At 35.6% G+C, this 19,438-nt stretch overlaps 1 protein-coding gene across 1 annotated transcript in view; it reads right to left on the reverse strand.

Moving 5' to 3' along the window:
- LOC134572839 (vascular endothelial growth factor receptor kdr-like) overlaps positions 1–19,438 on the reverse strand; it is a 162,343-nt gene that overhangs the window by 77,635 nt on the left and 65,270 nt on the right. Inside the window, exons 5-9 of the mRNA XM_063432080.1 lie at positions 17,807–17,963; positions 16,253–16,386; positions 13,877–14,039; positions 10,419–10,539; positions 7,970–8,145 (exon numbers count right to left, since the gene is read on the reverse strand). Of these exons, the coding sequence (XP_063288150.1) occupies positions 7,970–8,145; positions 10,419–10,539; positions 13,877–14,039; positions 16,253–16,386; positions 17,807–17,963 (751 nt within the window). The remainder of the gene's footprint in view (positions 1–7,969; positions 8,146–10,418; positions 10,540–13,876; positions 14,040–16,252; positions 16,387–17,806; positions 17,964–19,438) is intronic.

Consider the following 19,438-nt stretch of genomic DNA (forward strand, 5'->3'; position numbering starts at 1 on the left):
TAAAACTGAATCAAAGATTTTTAGCAAATCTTCTGGATACAGTAAGTAAACAACATCATCAAGGAATTCCATTATTCTTTTTCCTCTGATGAAGAATTCCAGGAATAGAGTTTCGAATTGTGCCAGAATAATCAGTTAATCACATAATTTTCTACAAAATGTTTCAAGGTTTCATTTAAAGTATCTGTCGCTGAGATTTAAAAAACGACCACCTTGAAACTTTAAATCATTAAGAGACAGTTGCAAGTACATTTTGTACAGCTTGGTTAAGTACAAATAATAATAAAATAATAATCTGCTGGGTAGATAACTTTGAATTAGTTTAAGTAAAAATAATAAGAGTGCAGTACTGCTTTAAACTGTAAATATTAGGTTTGCTTGGAAAAATTCTGATATTTATTTATATGCACTATTAATTGAAACTTACCAAGTGTGTAATTGTATGACCTTGGTTAGCTATCACAGATATGCTATCAATGATTTGTGTTGTTGATGACTATAAATATCATGTAAGGCAGCTATGAAACATCCCAAGTTAACCCTTTTCCTGAAAGAGATTAACTTCTGTCTCCTGTAGCAAAGAGCTTATCTTCCAATAGGAAGATCCTGTAATAAAATATCACATTCAAGGTTACCACCATAAATGGAGATCCGAGAAGGAAACAGAAGGTTTGGAATTAATAGTTTGGCATCAAGAAGCCAGCGGCCGTCCTAGTGATTCCACATCAAGCTGGTTGATGACTGTCAGGGGAGAAGATTTCCGATTAACATGCTACTTGTAGTAATTAAGAAAACAACATATTTCAATGAATGTGGAGGAAGTGGTATAATTTCACTCATTGTCTGGAGAGCCAGAGCCTACTCTAAATGATTCATTAGGGATATTATGATAACACGGGTTAAAAGAAAAAAAATACTACCTAATTGCAGACCCACTCTATTGTTTTGTAAAGATTGGGGGCGCTTGGCCATTCCCTCTAATCACTGACAATTTATCTGCAAATCGTGTAGAATAAAAGTGGAGTTTTTTGATTACAAGCAGACACAACTGTATTTTATAAACACATACTATACCTCTTCCGTAGCATTTGAAATGTGTTTTGTTAAATGTCTGAAAACAATCCTATGGACAATATCCTGGTTTTTGCCTAAATCTGCCTATCATCATGAAGGCTGTGGACAGGGGCCAGATCTGGTATAAAGTTATCCATAGCCCAAAAACATATATAAATATAAATGGGAATTTTCTGGAAATTACATGATTTAATACAACATAAAAAAAAAAATAACTTTAATTGTGTAAACCTTGTTATCATGTGATACATCTTTTTCTAAATGGTCTTGCTTTGACGTATATATGTCGGTATTTTTAATCATCCACGTATCTTTCCTGTTGCGTACAATTTTTTTAAATATTAAAAAAAAAGCATCTCTAATTTTCACACAATGAATAAGAGACTATTCTGGGTAACAGAATGCATGGAATTCCAATCAGACCATGTTTTATGTGTGTTTTTGTTACATTTATTTCCATCTTTTTAATTTAGAAAAGTATGTCAGGATTTTACTGTAAAATATGTAGGATGAAATGCTGAGAAATTACTTGCTCTTGGATTGAATAAACAAGACCTGTTGTGGTCGCATCCAAAGGCATTTTCTCATGCACATGACCAAAATCAAATAAGTGTCTCTTCCCAGACCCGTGAGTGACCTTGGGATGTAAGAGATATTAAATTTGGGATTGCATGCTAGGTAGAATGGAACTCTTCGTTTTGACCCCAACATTTTTTGGAGTCTGTTCCAAATAGTTTGAAGCTAAAAGTAAAAAAAAATCTGGCCTTAACCCTCATTCCATTCTCCAAACAGAAAATGGTATAGCAGTGGTATGCATTAATAAACATGTCTTGTTTGCATTACGTCAACTATCATTCCACTCTCATCTAGTGCATCTAGTGACTGTCTAATAGATGCAGTCTTAAAACTGCATTATAAACATTGCAGTTACTCTGAAGCTGCAATGTTTTACATTGCAGGTTTTAGGGTACAGGAACACTGCACCCAGACCCCTTTAGTGAGATGGGTGTCTATTGTTTTCAAAGACAACATTTAACTGCTGCATAGTATGAACTACATATATGTAGTATTCATATTAAAAGATAGTCCCCAGAATAATGTTTAACCAAAGCAAAAGTCTAGCACACAAGATATTATAGCACCCTAGATAGCCTTTTAAACATATGTAAGTTGACCGACTGTCTGTCTGGAAGACATTGGTCATTGACTTGTGCATAGGACATCACTCAAACATCTTTTTCATGTAGAAGACAGATATCATGCAGGTAGGAAATTAAAAATAAACCTATGAATATTCTTTGGATTTTTTAATTTAAATTTTTGTCTTTTAAAGAAACAACAATTTCTAAGTCAATGGAACATAGTGCTACTTTGACACGGGTAACGCAATAGAAATGCAGTCACAATACATACGCTTTGCTTTTTACCTAATGTCTGTACATCAAAGGAGGAGACAGAGAGGTCAGGAATCACAGATATGCCTTTAGGCAGCCAGTGCGAAAATTGCTGCCATTTATTTGTTAATTAGTAGTTTGGAAGGTGTCTGCACATAGCTGGTTTCTTTGATTTGTTTTTATTTTTGTATTTTTTTGGAAATGTGTTAAAAGCTGACGCTGTTGTTAACCAGCCTGGACAGGTGTATCACCTGGAATTCCGAACATCTGGCTGTAAATGTTGAGAATCCTATCCAACTGAGCCTCAGTGGCGTCAGAATTTGAAATCTGTTTATTGCAAGTCTACCACGTTTTGAAACATATTGTTTACATGTTATACTCTTTGGTATTAAATCCTTGAAAAGTTGGTACCTTAACATAATCCCAAACCGAATAAAAGGTTTAATACAGAATTAGTAATGTAAATATGCTAAATTTCTGCATTATTCTGCATTATTTATACAATAAACATGAGCTGAAGTAGAGACTACTTTGTCTCATGTAGGACCAATTTATTTTTTTAAGATTTGACAATCGGCAAAGCTTCATCTACCATATCCTGCCTTGTTCATAAGTAATTTCAAATTAAAGATTATGTATCTATCTTCCATAGATCCTTAAATTCATAGAATAAAAAAGGATTGGTAGCTATGAGGAGCAAGATGCTCCATTTTTCCCCTTTTCACAGGAAATCTGTAGTTCAGACAGACTGTCTGGGAGATGTAGTCCACACTATAATAAGAATCGAAGGTTGACTACCCCTGCACTAAATGATCTTTGAGGTTTCCACTATATGCTTAAATGGGCACTGTCACTTTTGAGGTCTTTGAATTTTTTCAAAGATTTCCCTCAAAGATCATTTAGTAAAGAGGTAGGTAACCTTTGGCACTTATTATGTGTGGACTACATCTCTCAGAGGTCCTAATGTTAGCAAAGCATCAGGGGAAATGTAGTCCACATCAATGCAGTGCCAAAAGTTGCCTAACCCTGATTTAGCGAGCACTTCTATGTGTCTTCTAGAGCTCTTTTCAATTTGCCCCTTAGTCAACCAAGTAGCAACCAGTTATTGATGCACAATGACAATCTGATCTCCTGTTCTTGTGTTCCTCACAGTCAAAAAAACAAATGCCAGTATATTTACAAGTCTCAGTAAAGTCAAATAACAACAAAGTGTTAAGGGTTGCAGCTGGAAATACCTACAATAAGATTTAGCTGTCACCACTAAAAAAAACAACAAAAAAATGTTTTAAATCAAAACCATTTTACTACCTATAATATTTTTTTCCCAAGATTTTTACATAATTTTTTTTTTATAATTTTATTACCTATTTGCTATTTTCCGCCAAGATTAATGGCATGGAGATGCTGGGAAATTGACTCCATAAAAATGTGTGTGAAATATATTGTGAATATGTATTTACGCCAGAATCTTGACACTGCAAGCCAGGAGTAAAGAGACTCAAGTCTGTATGCCAATGAATGTTCAAAGAAGTTCTGTGATTTGTATGAAATATTCAAAGTGAAGTAGGGTGCGTGACATAGCGTGCAGTGACAACTACGATTATTTCATTTTTAATGTGCTCAGACATTAGTTCCGTAATAAGATAGTAATTGAGGTGCGAAACATGGAAAATATCTAAACCCATCTATTTAACCATTTCACTTACTTTTATTATTTAATAGTTTATATGTTTTTAAATCTTTTTCCTTTTTCTCCACCCAACATCTGAAGTGTCAATGTGAACCGTCAATATTATATGGGTGAGAAGAATACCCCTCAAATATGACAGCATAGGCTTTTCCAGCCAATCACGTTGCTCTTTTCAAAATACAATGAATTCTGAAAATGCGTGTGTACAAAATTGTTGAAATGAATGGTAGACTCTCCTGAATTTTATAGCTATCCCATTACATAATGCCTTAGAATGGGTAATGTGCAGGTTACATAGCTAAATAGTAGAGGGTGTAGAAACTATTATTGGCTATTTATCTGTCCACTGGCCATAAGCCAACAGTTATTTTAATGGTTGTATTATGAGTTATGACTGCATTCTACATTGAAGACATTGTCTATGTATTGAACATGCATGAAAACAGTGTTGCTAAAGGCGTCTTTCTTTTTTTGATGATAAGATGTTTATAGTAGCAGTACTGTGGAGGAATCAACCAGACCAGCAAACAGACCTACTGTGATAACTCAACAATAGTATTCGGGAATATTCTAGTATTTATACTCGAAACTGGGCACTTCAAGAGTTTCATATCAAACCTCATTCACAATTGATATTATCTTAATCTGATCTCCAACAGAAAATTATTATAACATAGAAGAGGTAAACAATCCAGAATTCATGGCATAGAACCTTTTAAGAATGTTATAACTCAATAAAGCAACCGGATACATCAGCCTATTCACTTTGGATTAAAACCTTGTCATGTATCAATCAAGGACACAAGGTTGTACATGTACACCACTGATATTTGTAAATTTCAGTCTGAAAATTACAAAAGAAAATCAACCTTCTGCCCGTTCAGTAATCAATGTAAAACCAGTAGCTCTCGAACCTATGCCACAGCAGACAACTAACAGAAAGCATCCCAGTTCACAACTGACAGACACCAACATTTGGACTTCTTGCCATTTAGATGTTTTAAAATCGGGAAAAACTTCTAAAATGTTGATTTTTATATGCAGATTGTTTTTTGGTGATCTTTACAAAAAAATGGTAAAGTCAAGATTAAATTCTATTTATCGGCTTGTCTCTAAGTAGCCTCACACATCTCAGCATATCTAATGACAATTTATATTGGGGTTAGAAGCAAACAGTAACCGCAAACTCAACAGAAACACAACACATAACAGACATATCTAGAGAACGCTAACATAAAACAAACCCACCCATCCTAGGAATGAACAGCTCTGAAGACAAAAAAATGAACAATTATCTGAAATGACTCTGAAGTACCAGGTAGAAAACACTCAGTTCATACACTAGTCAGTGATTTATTGTCCTAGAAAATCCTCCTCTGTTGAAAGGCATCTCTCGGTCTAACAACAGATGCTCCAAAGTGGAAAATAAACAGGTTTTCTTTCCAAGCAAAACGTAGGGTTGGATCTCATAGGGAGCTGAGCTACACAAAAGGGGAGGCTCACAGCCCATTCTTGTTCGCACAAATAGACCAAGTTGCCAGATTGTTTCATCATCATAAAACCATTCCTTTAAAAACATCCCACCATAATAATGTTTTGTTTGGAATGTTGTTTGAAGACGAAGCCCTTACTTTGAAGGTTAACATATAAGTATTATATCATTATTCAATTTTTTTACTTTTTTATTTGCAAATGTATAAATCCCCCCCCCCCCCCAAAAAAAAAATACAGACAACAGACGGTACTTTACTGTTCGCAGCTAACAATGCTGTTGGGATCTTGCTTTATGTAGGATGATGCTGGCCAGTTTTGGATGAAGAGCAGTTGCCTCAAGGGCATGTCTGCGTTTATACAACTTGATTTGTTACATAATGTGAGCAGCTCTACAGAATTATTTCATAAAAAGTGCTAAGTCTATGATTCACCAAGTACGACTGAATATGTGCAACCTGATGATGTGTTGAGGTCAAATAAATAAAATTTCCAAACTAGTTTTAAACATGATGCAAAATACATTCTGTAAGCATAGTCACACAGTTTACTGGCACATGGGAATCTTTCCAAAATACTAAAAATGTTGGAACCTTCCAAACACCATAATCACTACAGAGCAGAGTCATATGTCGCTTTAAATCTTACTTGGTCCTTATTGTAGGTCATTATTTAAATAAACCAGGCCAGGTCTACAGAGAAGAAATTTCTAGTTATTTAGTCACAGCGTTTTTTCTAAGAAAATTAAAAGGCTAGATGCCTTATGTGAAGGCAAATATATAACCCAGGGAGTTAAAGAGTAAAACCTGGAGATGTTATTTTAAAAATAAAAGTGATGATGCAGTCCAGCCGTAATAATGAAAAAAATAAAAAAAAAGGTTAAATTGCAGGCTTTTATGACCCCCATGGAGAGTCAGACAGTTGGCAGTTTGAGTCATGGCTGGCTTTTTCCCCGTTTCACATCTGTAGCAATTGAAAGCAGGTTTGGGATTAGTGGGAACAGGTACTTCATATTCTCATACTTGGCTCTCTACATTGATACACGGAGTACAAAGCTAAGCTCAGATTCACACCATATTCTGAACCTGTAGCTCTCTGGAACTCTTCCATAAAATATTATATTGTCTTGGATCTTCCAGACTAATCTGGAAGCAGCAAAAATTGTACTTTAAAAATAGGAGTGCGTAATAAAAATTTGTGTAAACAACACACTGCACACAGAACTATTGCATTAGTGTGTCACTTATTTCTTTCTTTCTTTAACACACACGTTCATTAGTATAGTTTATACAAGTTTTGCGTATATCTCCTAAATTGTGACAGGGGTTTGTGGTGATGACAACATGAGAACATCTGAATGTTCTCTACTTTACAAAATACTGCTCTTACACAAAGCTGCTCTTACTAATAAAGGCTGCCACAACCGCTTTGAAGCGACCAACAGCACAGCAATCTGTGTGGATGGAAAACTTTAACAATATATGCAACCAATTCTAGGAACAGATAGCAACATTCCCTTACTACGAACCTGGACCACTCTGTGGAACAGGCCTCCTTTCGGACACATGGCAAGTCTCAGACCCAGAAAGTGACCAATTTCAGTAAATGCTTACTAGGCCGCGAGCTTTGGAGGGTCAATCTCTCCTGCACCGCTCACATTCCGGGAGGTCTAGTCTAGATGGGCATACTGAGGAAGCAGATTTGCATACCGAGAGTGGACAGATGAGTGGGCGATGGGTACCAACTTGCATTGGATTCTGGGCAGTTCGAGCTTATTATCTCTGGCTACAGTACTTTGGGAGTGCACCCCTGGGACGGGGTATGCAAGACTTTGGCCAGTTCAAATAAATGGTATCCCAATGTTAGGAATTGGATGATCTGAACCTGAGAGCAAGGGCGAAAAGAATATATATACCATGTGGCATTTTGTTTGTTTTTCTTCAGTTGTGGCACCTGTATATTTTTTTTAATCATTTTTATGCAATCTCATGCTGTATTTGAGTTATTCTATTACGGCTGCTATTAGCCTTCTTCAGTGGCTTTCTAATTAATGCATTAATGGTGTAACACTGCTGACATTTCTTTTGCTTTGATGATGCTTCTGTTTTTTCTACTATACTTACTTTACAAAACCTCTCATTTTGCTAATTTGTCTTATCAATATTGTCTCTGCATGACATTCCATTGTTTCGAATTTCAATAGAGCGTTTAAACCATGTGTAACACGTTGTGATGAGAGATTATAAAAAAATATTAAATAAAGTATTTATATATATATCCAATCGCCATCATAGGATACATTCTTTTAACAAGCACTTACCATTAACAACTACTGTGAAGTTTAATTTGTTTGTAATTTGATGACGAGAGTTGTTCAGGTGTAAAGTGTAAATCCCAGAATCCTTTTCTTTTGGATTGACTATTTTCAGACTGAAATCTTTTGGGTCAGGTTTATAATACGTGTGGTTATCTCCTATTGGCAATCCATTTTTATACCTGTTCAAGACAACACAGAGGTAAGAGTGATGTTTCCCAACTGAAAAACTTTCACATTCTTTTAGTTGATGGAAAAAATAAGACAAATAAAGAAACAATAATTTTTGGCACTTACACTAACATCATGTTGCCAATGTCCTGCTCTCCCAGAACTTGGTTTGCTGGAATGAAAGTTTTGCAATTTTATTTTTTCTTAATGGACACTACAGTCACCAGAACCACTACAGCTTAATGTAGTGGTTCTGGTATCTATAGCCAGTCCCTGCAGGGTTTTCAATGTAAACACTGCATTTTCAAAGAAAATGTGTTTGCATTACTGCCTAGTAACACCTCTAGTGGCAATCACTCGGATAGGAACTAGAACTGCTTCCTAGTCCAATACTGCACTTTGTGCAGCACTGGCGTTCAGAGTCTCTACACCGTGCATGGTTCATGGTGCATTGATTGGGCCATCTGTGGTGAGACCGAAAAAAAGGTTGATATAAATCACCTTTTCAAGGCGATGCAAGTGGGGCAGTTCACCTAAATAAGTAATTTAACACTATAGTGCCAGGAATACATATTTGTATTAATCACACTTTACTGTTTCTTTAAGTTTGGGGGGTGCAGATCCACAGAACATTGATTACTCTAATTACAAACACTGCTTTTTGGTTGGATTAACCATTTAAAGGAAAACTGTAGACATTGTTCCCACTTTGTCTCATTGAAGTGATAATAGTACCTGGAATCCCCTAGCTCTGTTTCTCCATTCAGGATAAATAATTTTCGGGCTATCTCACTATGAATGAATGAGGCAGAAATTACAATATTTCTTGAAATACCAATTCATAATAGCAGGGGTACGCTTGGAGCAGTCAATGAGTTGAAACGATTACAGTGCCTCTAGTATGCCTTTAGTTTATTTCAGTTTGCGTCTGATTGATTGGGTCCATTATGCCCCCAGATAGGAGAGTGTATATGACTGAATCTCCTAATTAGAACAGTTAATTGACAAATTTACTTTGTCCATTGAGAAGGAATGTAGATTTTATTTTTGCAAGTCTACATCTCTCATCCTCGTCATTCATTGCAATTAAGCAACAAGGTCCATACAAATGCTAAATGGCACCCTTATCTAAAAGAGTGGCTGTTTAACAGGGCAACATATTACCTTCACCAGTGCAAAATGAAAATAAATTAATCTACATTGATTATGAAAGTTGCAATTTTTGATGCAAAATTATCACTTTAATTGCATACTAAATTAGAGTCCGTTACTTTGGCTTTTTTTTTCCATATTATAACAAGCAACAAATGATTATAGCAAAGAATGGCACAAAAATCCACTTATGACTGTGATATGTACTGTATATGCATGTATATGAGACTGAAGACCCATAAAACTGAAACAGCTGTCGGTTGTTTGATATTTGCATCTAATCCCTGGTTTGGTCTAAAAGCTGCTTTTAACACAGTAGGCTATTGTCAAGAAAACAACAGAAATGTAAATGCTTATTTAAATAGTGCTGAACACAACATGTGTAGTGATGAATCAGAACTGCTGCATATAATGTACAGTTTTGACAATTTAAGCCAGACTTGTATATACTTCTATATTTGAAACAACCAGCAGAAAGATCTTAAAATTTTATTCTTGCACTACATTAATAATAATTATTATAATTATTATTTATTAAAGGGACACCATAGCATTAGGAATACAAACTTATATTCCTAATTCGATAGTGTCCCTATCCCTAGATTTATAGAGGACACACCCCATATGCAGCAAGAATTAAAAAAAGAAAAACGTTTCACTTGCCTTTTTCGGCCCTGCTAACCGCTCTTCCTCCCGCAAAGCCATGGAGGAAGCATAGACTCCTCCGCAATATTTCCATCCAATGTTCCTTGTAGAGGGGAACTGGGGACCTGATGCGCATGCTCAGCGAGCTCCTTGCATGCATCCAAACCTCCCCATAGGAAAGCATTGTATTCATTGTTTTACTATGGGCTACAGCCCACTGTAGTGGTTATAGTGCTAGGGGTGCCATGGAGCCACCCCACAGTAAGATGTTAAACAGTTTTAACATTGTTTGATAAATTACCAGGGTCCCTCGTTGGGTCTTCTCTACCAGGAGAAGTTGGATGTATCTATAGAACAAAGTAGGAACAATACAGGACTGCACTCACTAGCTGAGAGTGCTCAGGTTTGACTTGAATTCTTTACGCTATTAACCTTTATAAGAATATGGACCAGCGTACGTCTATTATTCACACTGTATAATACTTACCACACTGGTGTAGGTAAAGGAAAAGCGTGCACAACAGCAGACAGTAGTATAGACTTGTGGATGCCTTCAGTTACTTCATATATGAGCTTTTTGGGGGCAGTTATATTTATGAATGGCTTTTCTAAAATAAAGAATAATAAAGATCATGAAAATCTCTTCAAAAACACATATAGTATAAACAATACATCAACAGACAGTGATAATGCCCTAAAACATAATAAAATGAACAATAATGTACAAGATAGCAGGAAACAACAGTTGATATGGGACATTCATGGCAATGTGCAATACACAAAATGTGTGCTAGCAAACTGTCCTGATATTGTGTGCATACATCATCATTTTCTGGAGGCAGGCATGTTTTTTCAAATCTTTTTTATTACCATTTTTTTGATAATGCATTAAGGAAAATGTATTAATGACAAAGATATTACATATTAAACACTAATGACGGCCTTGATTTAATGTTTTTGGATAAGCTTTTCAAAATCTAATATTTTTGGATAAACATTTAAAATTATTTCTTAAAACTATTTAAATATCAAAATTATATCAATATATTAAAAAAATCTACATATTGCAATATTAAAATATTTGTCAAAATATTCTAAAATAATAATAATAATAAGCACTAAAATTAGTCTCTAGTCTAGGACAACAAAGGGAATAGATTTAAGTTTAGAGAAATTGGGCTTTAACATATGTTGTTTGTTTCTTTGTTTTACACTACTCTATACTTATATCCACACATACCTTGGGATAGATAATGGTGAACTATACATGTAATTTATCATTGTTATCGATGGGTATATAAATCAAGAGTGTCTGGTCATTTAGCATCCAATATTGGGTATTTTTTCACATTGCACGTTCACATTGAACATATGTTGAGTAGTTTTTAAAATACATCACAGTGAGTTCCTTGAGTAAAGAATATGATGGCAATCAGTTTAAAAAAACCAAAAACTAGTTGACACTTGAAATAGTAAATATTAGTTAAATAAAATCGTATCGCAGTGAATAGTGTCCATTCCATAATTACAAAAGAACAAATTGAGTTTGAACAAATTAGTTTAAGTGAATCAATCTGGCAATGACTAGACCAGAACATAGTAACGAGAGATATGATGAGGCACATATTATTCCAAATGCATATACTTGTTTTGTCTGTATTCCCTTCTTTATATAGTCACAATCAATACTGCAATTTGGATAATGTGGTCTTAAATCTGAAGTTCAATTTGAATTCAATCTGAATTCTTGGCTAGTCTCACATTGGTGAATACTTTTGAAATATATGTTCATTAATTCTGACTTAGAATGCAAAAAGATGAACAGGATTGGCTGGTTAACCCTATCACTTGATAGTTAGAGAGTAACTAAGCTTTTTTTTGTTTGTTTTTTGTACAACTCTTCTTCTTGTACCCACAAGCATTGTCCACAATAACAATGAATCCCTGCATCTATAGAATATTTGTGTATGCAGCTATAGAACAGCCATATTTGCCATTGGCCTCCTTAGAACAATGGTAAATTGGTGTTACTGCATGAGAAAAAAAACAAAAACGAGTATCTCAAGACTGCTTGGCAAAAAACAGTAAGCTAAATATTTTAATGACCTCTGGAAAAAAACTAAAAGCTAGGAATTTGTTTCCAGTGAGGCTGCACAACCACAGACATTTGATGAGAAAAGACAAAGATAAGGGTACTATATCAAAATTTATAATGACTTTGAAAAGATCACAGACTCTCCTAAAAGAGAGGTCAGCCTTTTGATTCATTATTACATATCATAAATGCACTAATCATTATTCCACTGAGCTGCTCTGAACAAGGATATGATAAATTGGTGAACATACATTTGTCACTTATTGGGGGAATAATAACGTTATGGAAGTTTATGTAAAGCAGACATAAAATCAATTAACAGGCCTTGAAAACAAACACCACATGTTCACCTTTTTCTGACACGGAAGATGTGATGCTTATGAGGCATCAACAAAAAGTAATTTTTAACCTTGTAGGTAATAATGTGAACATCTAATATGGTATTACTTTAATAAAATTCCCAAGTAGCAAAACAAGAACCAGATTTCATGAGCAATCAATTTAATATGTTTTCCGATGGATAAGGCCATTGTTTTTACAAGACAGTTCTGTGATTTTTCACTCAGCATTTGCTCTAAATATACTTCTGCGAAACATAAAGTCTCCTTATGACCATGCTAATTATTTTTCTTTATTTTTTTGGATAGTCCATTAAGACAGCACTGTAAAGAGGAGGGGGAATTGCTTAAAGAAAATCTCTAAAATCTTGGGGGAAAAAAGGGAATCCCAGAGAACATGAGTGTTTAGCAGATTACATCCAGCATGGCTGCTTTAAAACTAGTGTCCCCCTACACCATTTTAAAATAAACATTTTGGGTGTAGTCACTTAGATAAAACATTTTCTGCATGTGAACCGATTCTTATCTTTGCTAACGAAAATCCCACATTTATTTATTTTATCTTCCCAACTGTGTAAGAATTGTGGGCGCCATTCATTGTGATATAAATGAAAATGTTGTAGTCTGAGATTCAATGAACCGGTGTAAAACTTAAAAAAGCAGGAGTAGATTTTCCTTCTTTTTTGAGTGGATGTAGCCGTCTCCCCTTATATAAACTGACACGTACCTTGGGGATAAAGAACGTGAGGTAATTAAGCTTCTAATAAAGTACTTTTCAATTGGCTACTTATTATACAGTGACTATAGTTTGGAAAGGGTCATGGGAACTGTAACCAATTGATGGATTGTGGACCATATGTTTCTAAGGCCTAGTTATTTTAGGAAGCAAAGGTTAAAAAAAGGAATGCACTTAGTAACATGGCATGTAGTTTTAAAAAATACCCAACATGTTATCTTTTCTTAGCCTTTCCTAGCCTTGCCTTATGTCCTGCTTAGTCTACACTCAAGTATTCCACCCATCTGCCCCAACAAGGTCCCCTGTACTAATATCATCCCAAAACGATTGCTCATTCTCTGTCTTTGAAGCCAAAGTTGATTGGTTTGGGGGTTATGCTGCCAGTTGTATTAACAACGCTCATATGGTAACATTATTTAAAATGTTGCTTCTACGAAAGAAGTAAAAGTTAAAATAAAGATTTACATCGCCACAAGGTATTTCAGTGCCTTCATATTTACCTGCTCAACAAACTTATTGCACTCACCGTAACATAACGCTTCTGAAATATTACACATAAATTAAAAGAAACTGTGATTTAGGCATAATATTAATGTCCTTGAAAAGCCTTACATTGATAATTAGGAAATAAAATATGAATAAAATAATAATCTATTTCGATTTGAAAACAGTGAAAATGCAATAGAGCTCAGCACTTTATGAATAAAATAACAAATAATGATAAATTAAAATTTTGAACAGTAAAAACACAACTGCAGAAGGATTATGCTACCCACCATAAACAGTGATGTCAATACTCTTGGTTCTGTGCTTGTAAGAACCCCGGCAGGTGTAAGTGCCCCGATGATCCATTGTCGCCTTTTTAATATGCAACCTTTGGATACCACTGTATAGAGTAATGGGGATTGACGTAAGCTGTTTTCGTGATACTTTCAAAACCTAAAGGTGATCAGAACAATGTGTTAACAAAATGACTGTCTGGTCATTAGCATTGTTTCACAAGCATATTCACATAGGTTTAGTAGATTTTCAAATACATTACGGTGAGCCAAGTTCCTTGACTACAGAATGAGATGTGATCTTTTTCCAGTCAAGTTATACTTATAAGAAACTTGTTGAGACTTGCACTAATTCATTACGACTTTTAATTATTAATGCAATCATTTATGTTATCGCTGAGAATAGGCTACACCTGGGAGTCAGACCGTGTACAACGTTAAAACAGAACAAACTGAGTTTGAACTAACGTTTTCAGCTAAATCAAATTGGCAATGACTAGAACAGAACAGAGTAATGAGAGATATGAGTAGGTGCATTTGATGTTAAATTCATATAGTTGTTTTGTCTGTACTATTTTTTTTAACTTTTCATAATAAAGCTTGTGAGCTAATGAGTTAAAAATACAGTGCCTTGTAGAAGGATTCACCCAACCTTTGATGTTTACACTCTTGTAGAGTTACGTCCTGGAATTAAAATGTATTTTTATCAGGATTTTGACCATTTAATTTACACAACATGTCTAACACTTATAACCTGGGGTAGAAGCTGCAGGAGGTACTACAGGGTTGGGTGGTCAACACATGATGACCACAGCAATGCTTGCGTTTGTTGGCCAATTGGTTTGATCCGCACATATTTCCACTTGGCCCCATCATTTCCACCGGCGCCAACTATTCTTGCAGAGCCAACGCCTTTTACATGGAACTGCAAGAGCACCTATAAATACCTTTATTTTAGAAATATATGCTTTTATATTTAGAAATATATTTATTGTATGAGGGTTTTATGATTACATGCTGACTTTCTTTTTTCAGTGATTCTTGTAATGCCTCCAGAGTCCTTAGAAATACTTAGAAACAAGCTATTTGACCATTTTTATTTATCTATTTTTGTCACACCTACTGTATGTCGGAAAAATAGTACTTCTGTTTTTATAGTACCATTTCAGACCCTATCTGAAATATAGCAGTATAAAGGACATGGTATAGTGTCTCAAGGTTTTCATTACTTCAGATGTTCTTTAACAGATGAGCCAATAAATGAAACTTTAAAAAGTTGTACATTTGCATAATGCATAACTCCCATCATAGGGAGTTATGGAAATTGGATGGGTGGGAGGGGATTTTTGTGGGGACGCTACCAAAGACACAATTTCTGTTAATGGCAATGCCCATAATAGATTGACTCATCCTGAAAGCATGCCAGGTTGACAGACAGTCCGGCCCCTAACATAGAGTATCATGTAGAGCGTACTGCTGAAGCATTGAGCATGAGCATGCCTGATGATGTTCTCTCAATGCTGCCCAAGGACAGCTGATCGGTGTCCCTAGGGTGCGGGACACCAGGGAACTAAATTGGGACAGCGGTATAGGATGCCAAAAAAGGGACTCTCCTACTGAAAGTTTATCTAAAAAAACAACTGCATATAAAATTGCTAACTTATTATATGTTGATGAGCAAGCTAAACATTTATTGTTTAACAAAAATGCTATGGTAATGTTTTTCAAACAAAAATGCTTGGCAGTGAAAAGGGTTAATTGGGGATTGTGGAGAATCAAAAGCGGAATTCAGACAACAACTCAGATTTTTTCCAGTTTAGCTATTTGGGCTAAAACTTATGAACTTGAAAAAAAATCGGAATTTGTAATTTCTAACAGATAAATAATTTCTCTAAATAATATGTATTTTTTTCAATAATTAAGACACTATGATTTGATTATTATTTGAAGTTTGTAACTTAATAATAAACTGAATTTGGATTTGCTGTAAATACTATTAAAGCTATTTGTATTGGTTTGGTGGCAGGGGTGTAATGTTAGACCCCGAATTGTAGGTAGTCAAAACTTTTTTTTGAAAGTTTGACTTCTTACCTATGATCTTCCAAACACCGCTCCCTGTCTGCCTTTACTACGAACGTTGGAGAACTGAAAGTTCCTAAGCAGGAACTATCGTGAGCTAAGTCCTGCATTGCAACTTCCTTGCAGGAAACCAAAAGCTTAATATTGTAGTGCAACGTCAACTGTTCTTTGCATAAAAAAGTTACTTGTGCATTCACCTAATTATTCTGTTATTAAAATGTTACAGATATAATTGTATCACTTTCTCATCGTCTTCAAAATGTCTAAGCATTTTCGTGTCTACCTCGGACTTACCTTTCCATTGTGTAGCCATTGCAAAGACACCCTAGAATTATGTTGGCAATGTCCATGGCATTCAAGGGTGAATGGGTCCCCCACTAACACTTCAATGGCACTTGCGGTTATCTCATCAACCTCTGTGTTATCACCTGCAATGTTAAGATATATGTGTATTTAACATGCAAACCAAGATGTGAATTAACCAATTCCATTGATGCTAACAATGAGTAAAAACTGTTACCTGTTGTTCTTAATCAACAGATAATGTTCTCTATGGTGCTGCATATTTACATGTCTATGTTTTTTTTTCTCTATTTCAGTGTGTGCATTTCAGTTTTATTTCCCAACCAAATGGCTAAATTCATAATTTTTGTGAAAATTATATATTTTTTTGACTAAGCAGTCAATCGTATCAAATTGAAGGCCTCTATTTAATATATTTTTTCTTGGATAAGCTTTTCAAATGATTCAGTATTTTGAAAAAAATATATTGATAAATTTTCAACAAAACATTGCAAATGCGTATCCAGTAGAATTAAAGGGACACTATAGTCACCAGAACAACTACAGCTTAATGTAGTTGTTTTGGTGAGTATAATCATTATATGCAGGCATTGAATGTTTACATTCCTCCCTAGGGACATCAAGTGGCCACTTCCAGTCCCAGAAGAGTACCAGTTTATATTGAAATGTTCTTAAACTGGGCAGCAGAGCCCTTCTTAAACTAGACTCATCCAAACCTCCCTTGTACAGTGTCCCAAAAGGCCAGAGCGGGAACCAGGAGGTTGCAAAAGATAAAGGTACTACAAATTCCTCATTAATAAAAATCTCTCGCTGTCCTATATACCTCAGCACCGCACAGAGCTAATACCTACCTGAATCAGTAACCCTGAACACTCAAAATCAAAATGTAAATGTGCATAGTGCTACCCAGGTGCAAATTGAAAATAAAAGAGCTCGACGTGCATTTCAGCGTGCTACGCACATTTACATTTTTGTTTTGAGTGTCCGGGGTACTGATTCAGGTAGGTATTAGCTCTGTGCGGTGCCGAGGTATATAGGGACAGTGAGCGATTTTTATTAATGGGGAATTTGTAGTACATTTATCTTTTGCAACCTTCTGGTTCCCTCTCTGGTGTTTTGGGACACAATGTACAGGGGAGGTTTGGATGCGTGTAGTTTAAGGAGGGCTCTGCTGCCCAGTTTACAAACATTTCAATAGAAACTGGGACTCCTCCCACAGACCAAAGGCCACCCAAACCAGGATGCATTGAAAATTAGATATATGTCAATTGTACTTTAGACAACAATTGGCTGAACATACTTCGGCATGTTAGCACCGAGTTTACAGGCATTCAGTGAAAACAATATTGACATTCATAATGTGAATTACAGACTATGGGCTCTTGAAAGAGCCCAGTTTTTAATAAAGCCATTTGTAAAAGGTTTAATATTAAACCAGCGAGTTGTGGCTTATAGTATTCCTTTAATAATATAGATATTGTATAGGTATTGTAGAAATCTGTTAATACTATTATTAGTTATGAATGTTATGGATTTGATGCTTACCCCATTGCTGTGGCATGTAATAAGAGTCGATATTTTTCCCATCCACCTCTGTAACACATTTTACCATTGTTGACCTAGCCATTACTGAGTCTGTTATAATGAAGCCTCTTTTGGGGTTCCACTCCATTCTTGGTTCTACTATATTGGATGAATTATGCTACACAATGAGAAGAGATAGAGAACGAAACATTAGTTCAGGCAATATGTTTCCATAACAGATATGGGCATCTTCTGAAGTCAAGCATGTCTTACACCAGCCATAGCCTCTTATCGTCTCAGAGCCTTCTAATTGAACTTCTGATTGTACTACAAGAGATGTCTCTGATATTTTACTATTTGGCTCAGTCTGGCTTAAACCAGCAACAATATACAATAAGAACATGGACGACCCAGCACTCCTTCCATGTATTACAGAAATCCATAACAAATCATGAAGTCAATATGTTATTATCCAATTCCATATATTAGAAGCTGTACAGAACAATATGGGTAATAGTCCTATTTGTGATACCTTATCCAGTAATAGTTTGTTTTTGTTTGTAAAGTTCTGTGTATTTCTTTAAGCATGTTTACATACACTACCTTTCAAATTATTTTCTCGAGTTTGCTCTGCAGAGCTTGTAACACATTCACGTTGCAGAAGTCAGCACTGCTCTTGGGTCCTTTTTTTTCGATAGAAACCATTAATTCCTCTGAGACCATGCTGACTGTTATCGAATGCCTCATTTCCATTGAGTGGTATGGTTCAGGTCGGTACAGTTCAGAAGGGTTACATTGGTCCAGCCTATTCAGGTGAGCTTTTACACTGCAAGTCGGACCGCCAGGGAGCATGCGGGGTTTAGTCCAAATGCCTAGCGTGTCATTGGTCATCCGCCAATCAATGGAATGTATACTGTGAGACCAGTAACTCTGCCCTAACCGTACCGTACCATTTCCTATGGACCTACATCTGAAGGGGGCCCAGGAATGGTGCTGTTTGGTTCAGTTGTATGGGCCACTTTCATTATGGAAACACTCAAAATAGCGTACCAGGCCGTACCGACCCGAACCGAACCACTGGAAATGGGGCATAAAGCTCCATAGTACTGTACAATACAGTATACAATACATTTTTAGCACAAAATTAGATGACTTCTTTTGAGGAGAAATGGTATATATATAATTTAGACAAACTGCATGCAGAGCAAAGTAGTGTGATAATCAACCGGATAATTGAAGAGTCTGACGTAGGATCACTCAAAACGACAGCTCTAAGGGAGGAAACATAAGAATGCCACAGAACCCCCACTCTCCTAAAAGATACTGTTTACATTCATAAAGAAAGAGAATACACAGAAAGTTACAGAAACCACGTTCATTAGAAAGCGTATCACATATTAGTGACAGTTTACCTTAACCCCTTAAGGACACATGACATGTGTGACATGTCATAATTCCCTTTTATTCCAGAAGTTTGGTCCTTAAGGAGTTAAAGTAATGAAGGAGGTAAAGAGCTTCCTTGTAATTTTATCCAACTTCAACTTAAACGTTATATGTTTATTGGTGATAGACTGTATTAACACTCCTGAGAACCTCCTTCCATATTAATTGAGTCCATATTTTCTTCTTCTTATTGATGTCAATCATCTTGCA

This window comes from Pelobates fuscus, chromosome 9, assembly GCF_036172605.1.
Source record: "Pelobates fuscus isolate aPelFus1 chromosome 9, aPelFus1.pri, whole genome shotgun sequence".
Lineage (NCBI taxonomy): Eukaryota > Metazoa > Chordata > Amphibia > Anura > Pelobatidae > Pelobates > Pelobates fuscus.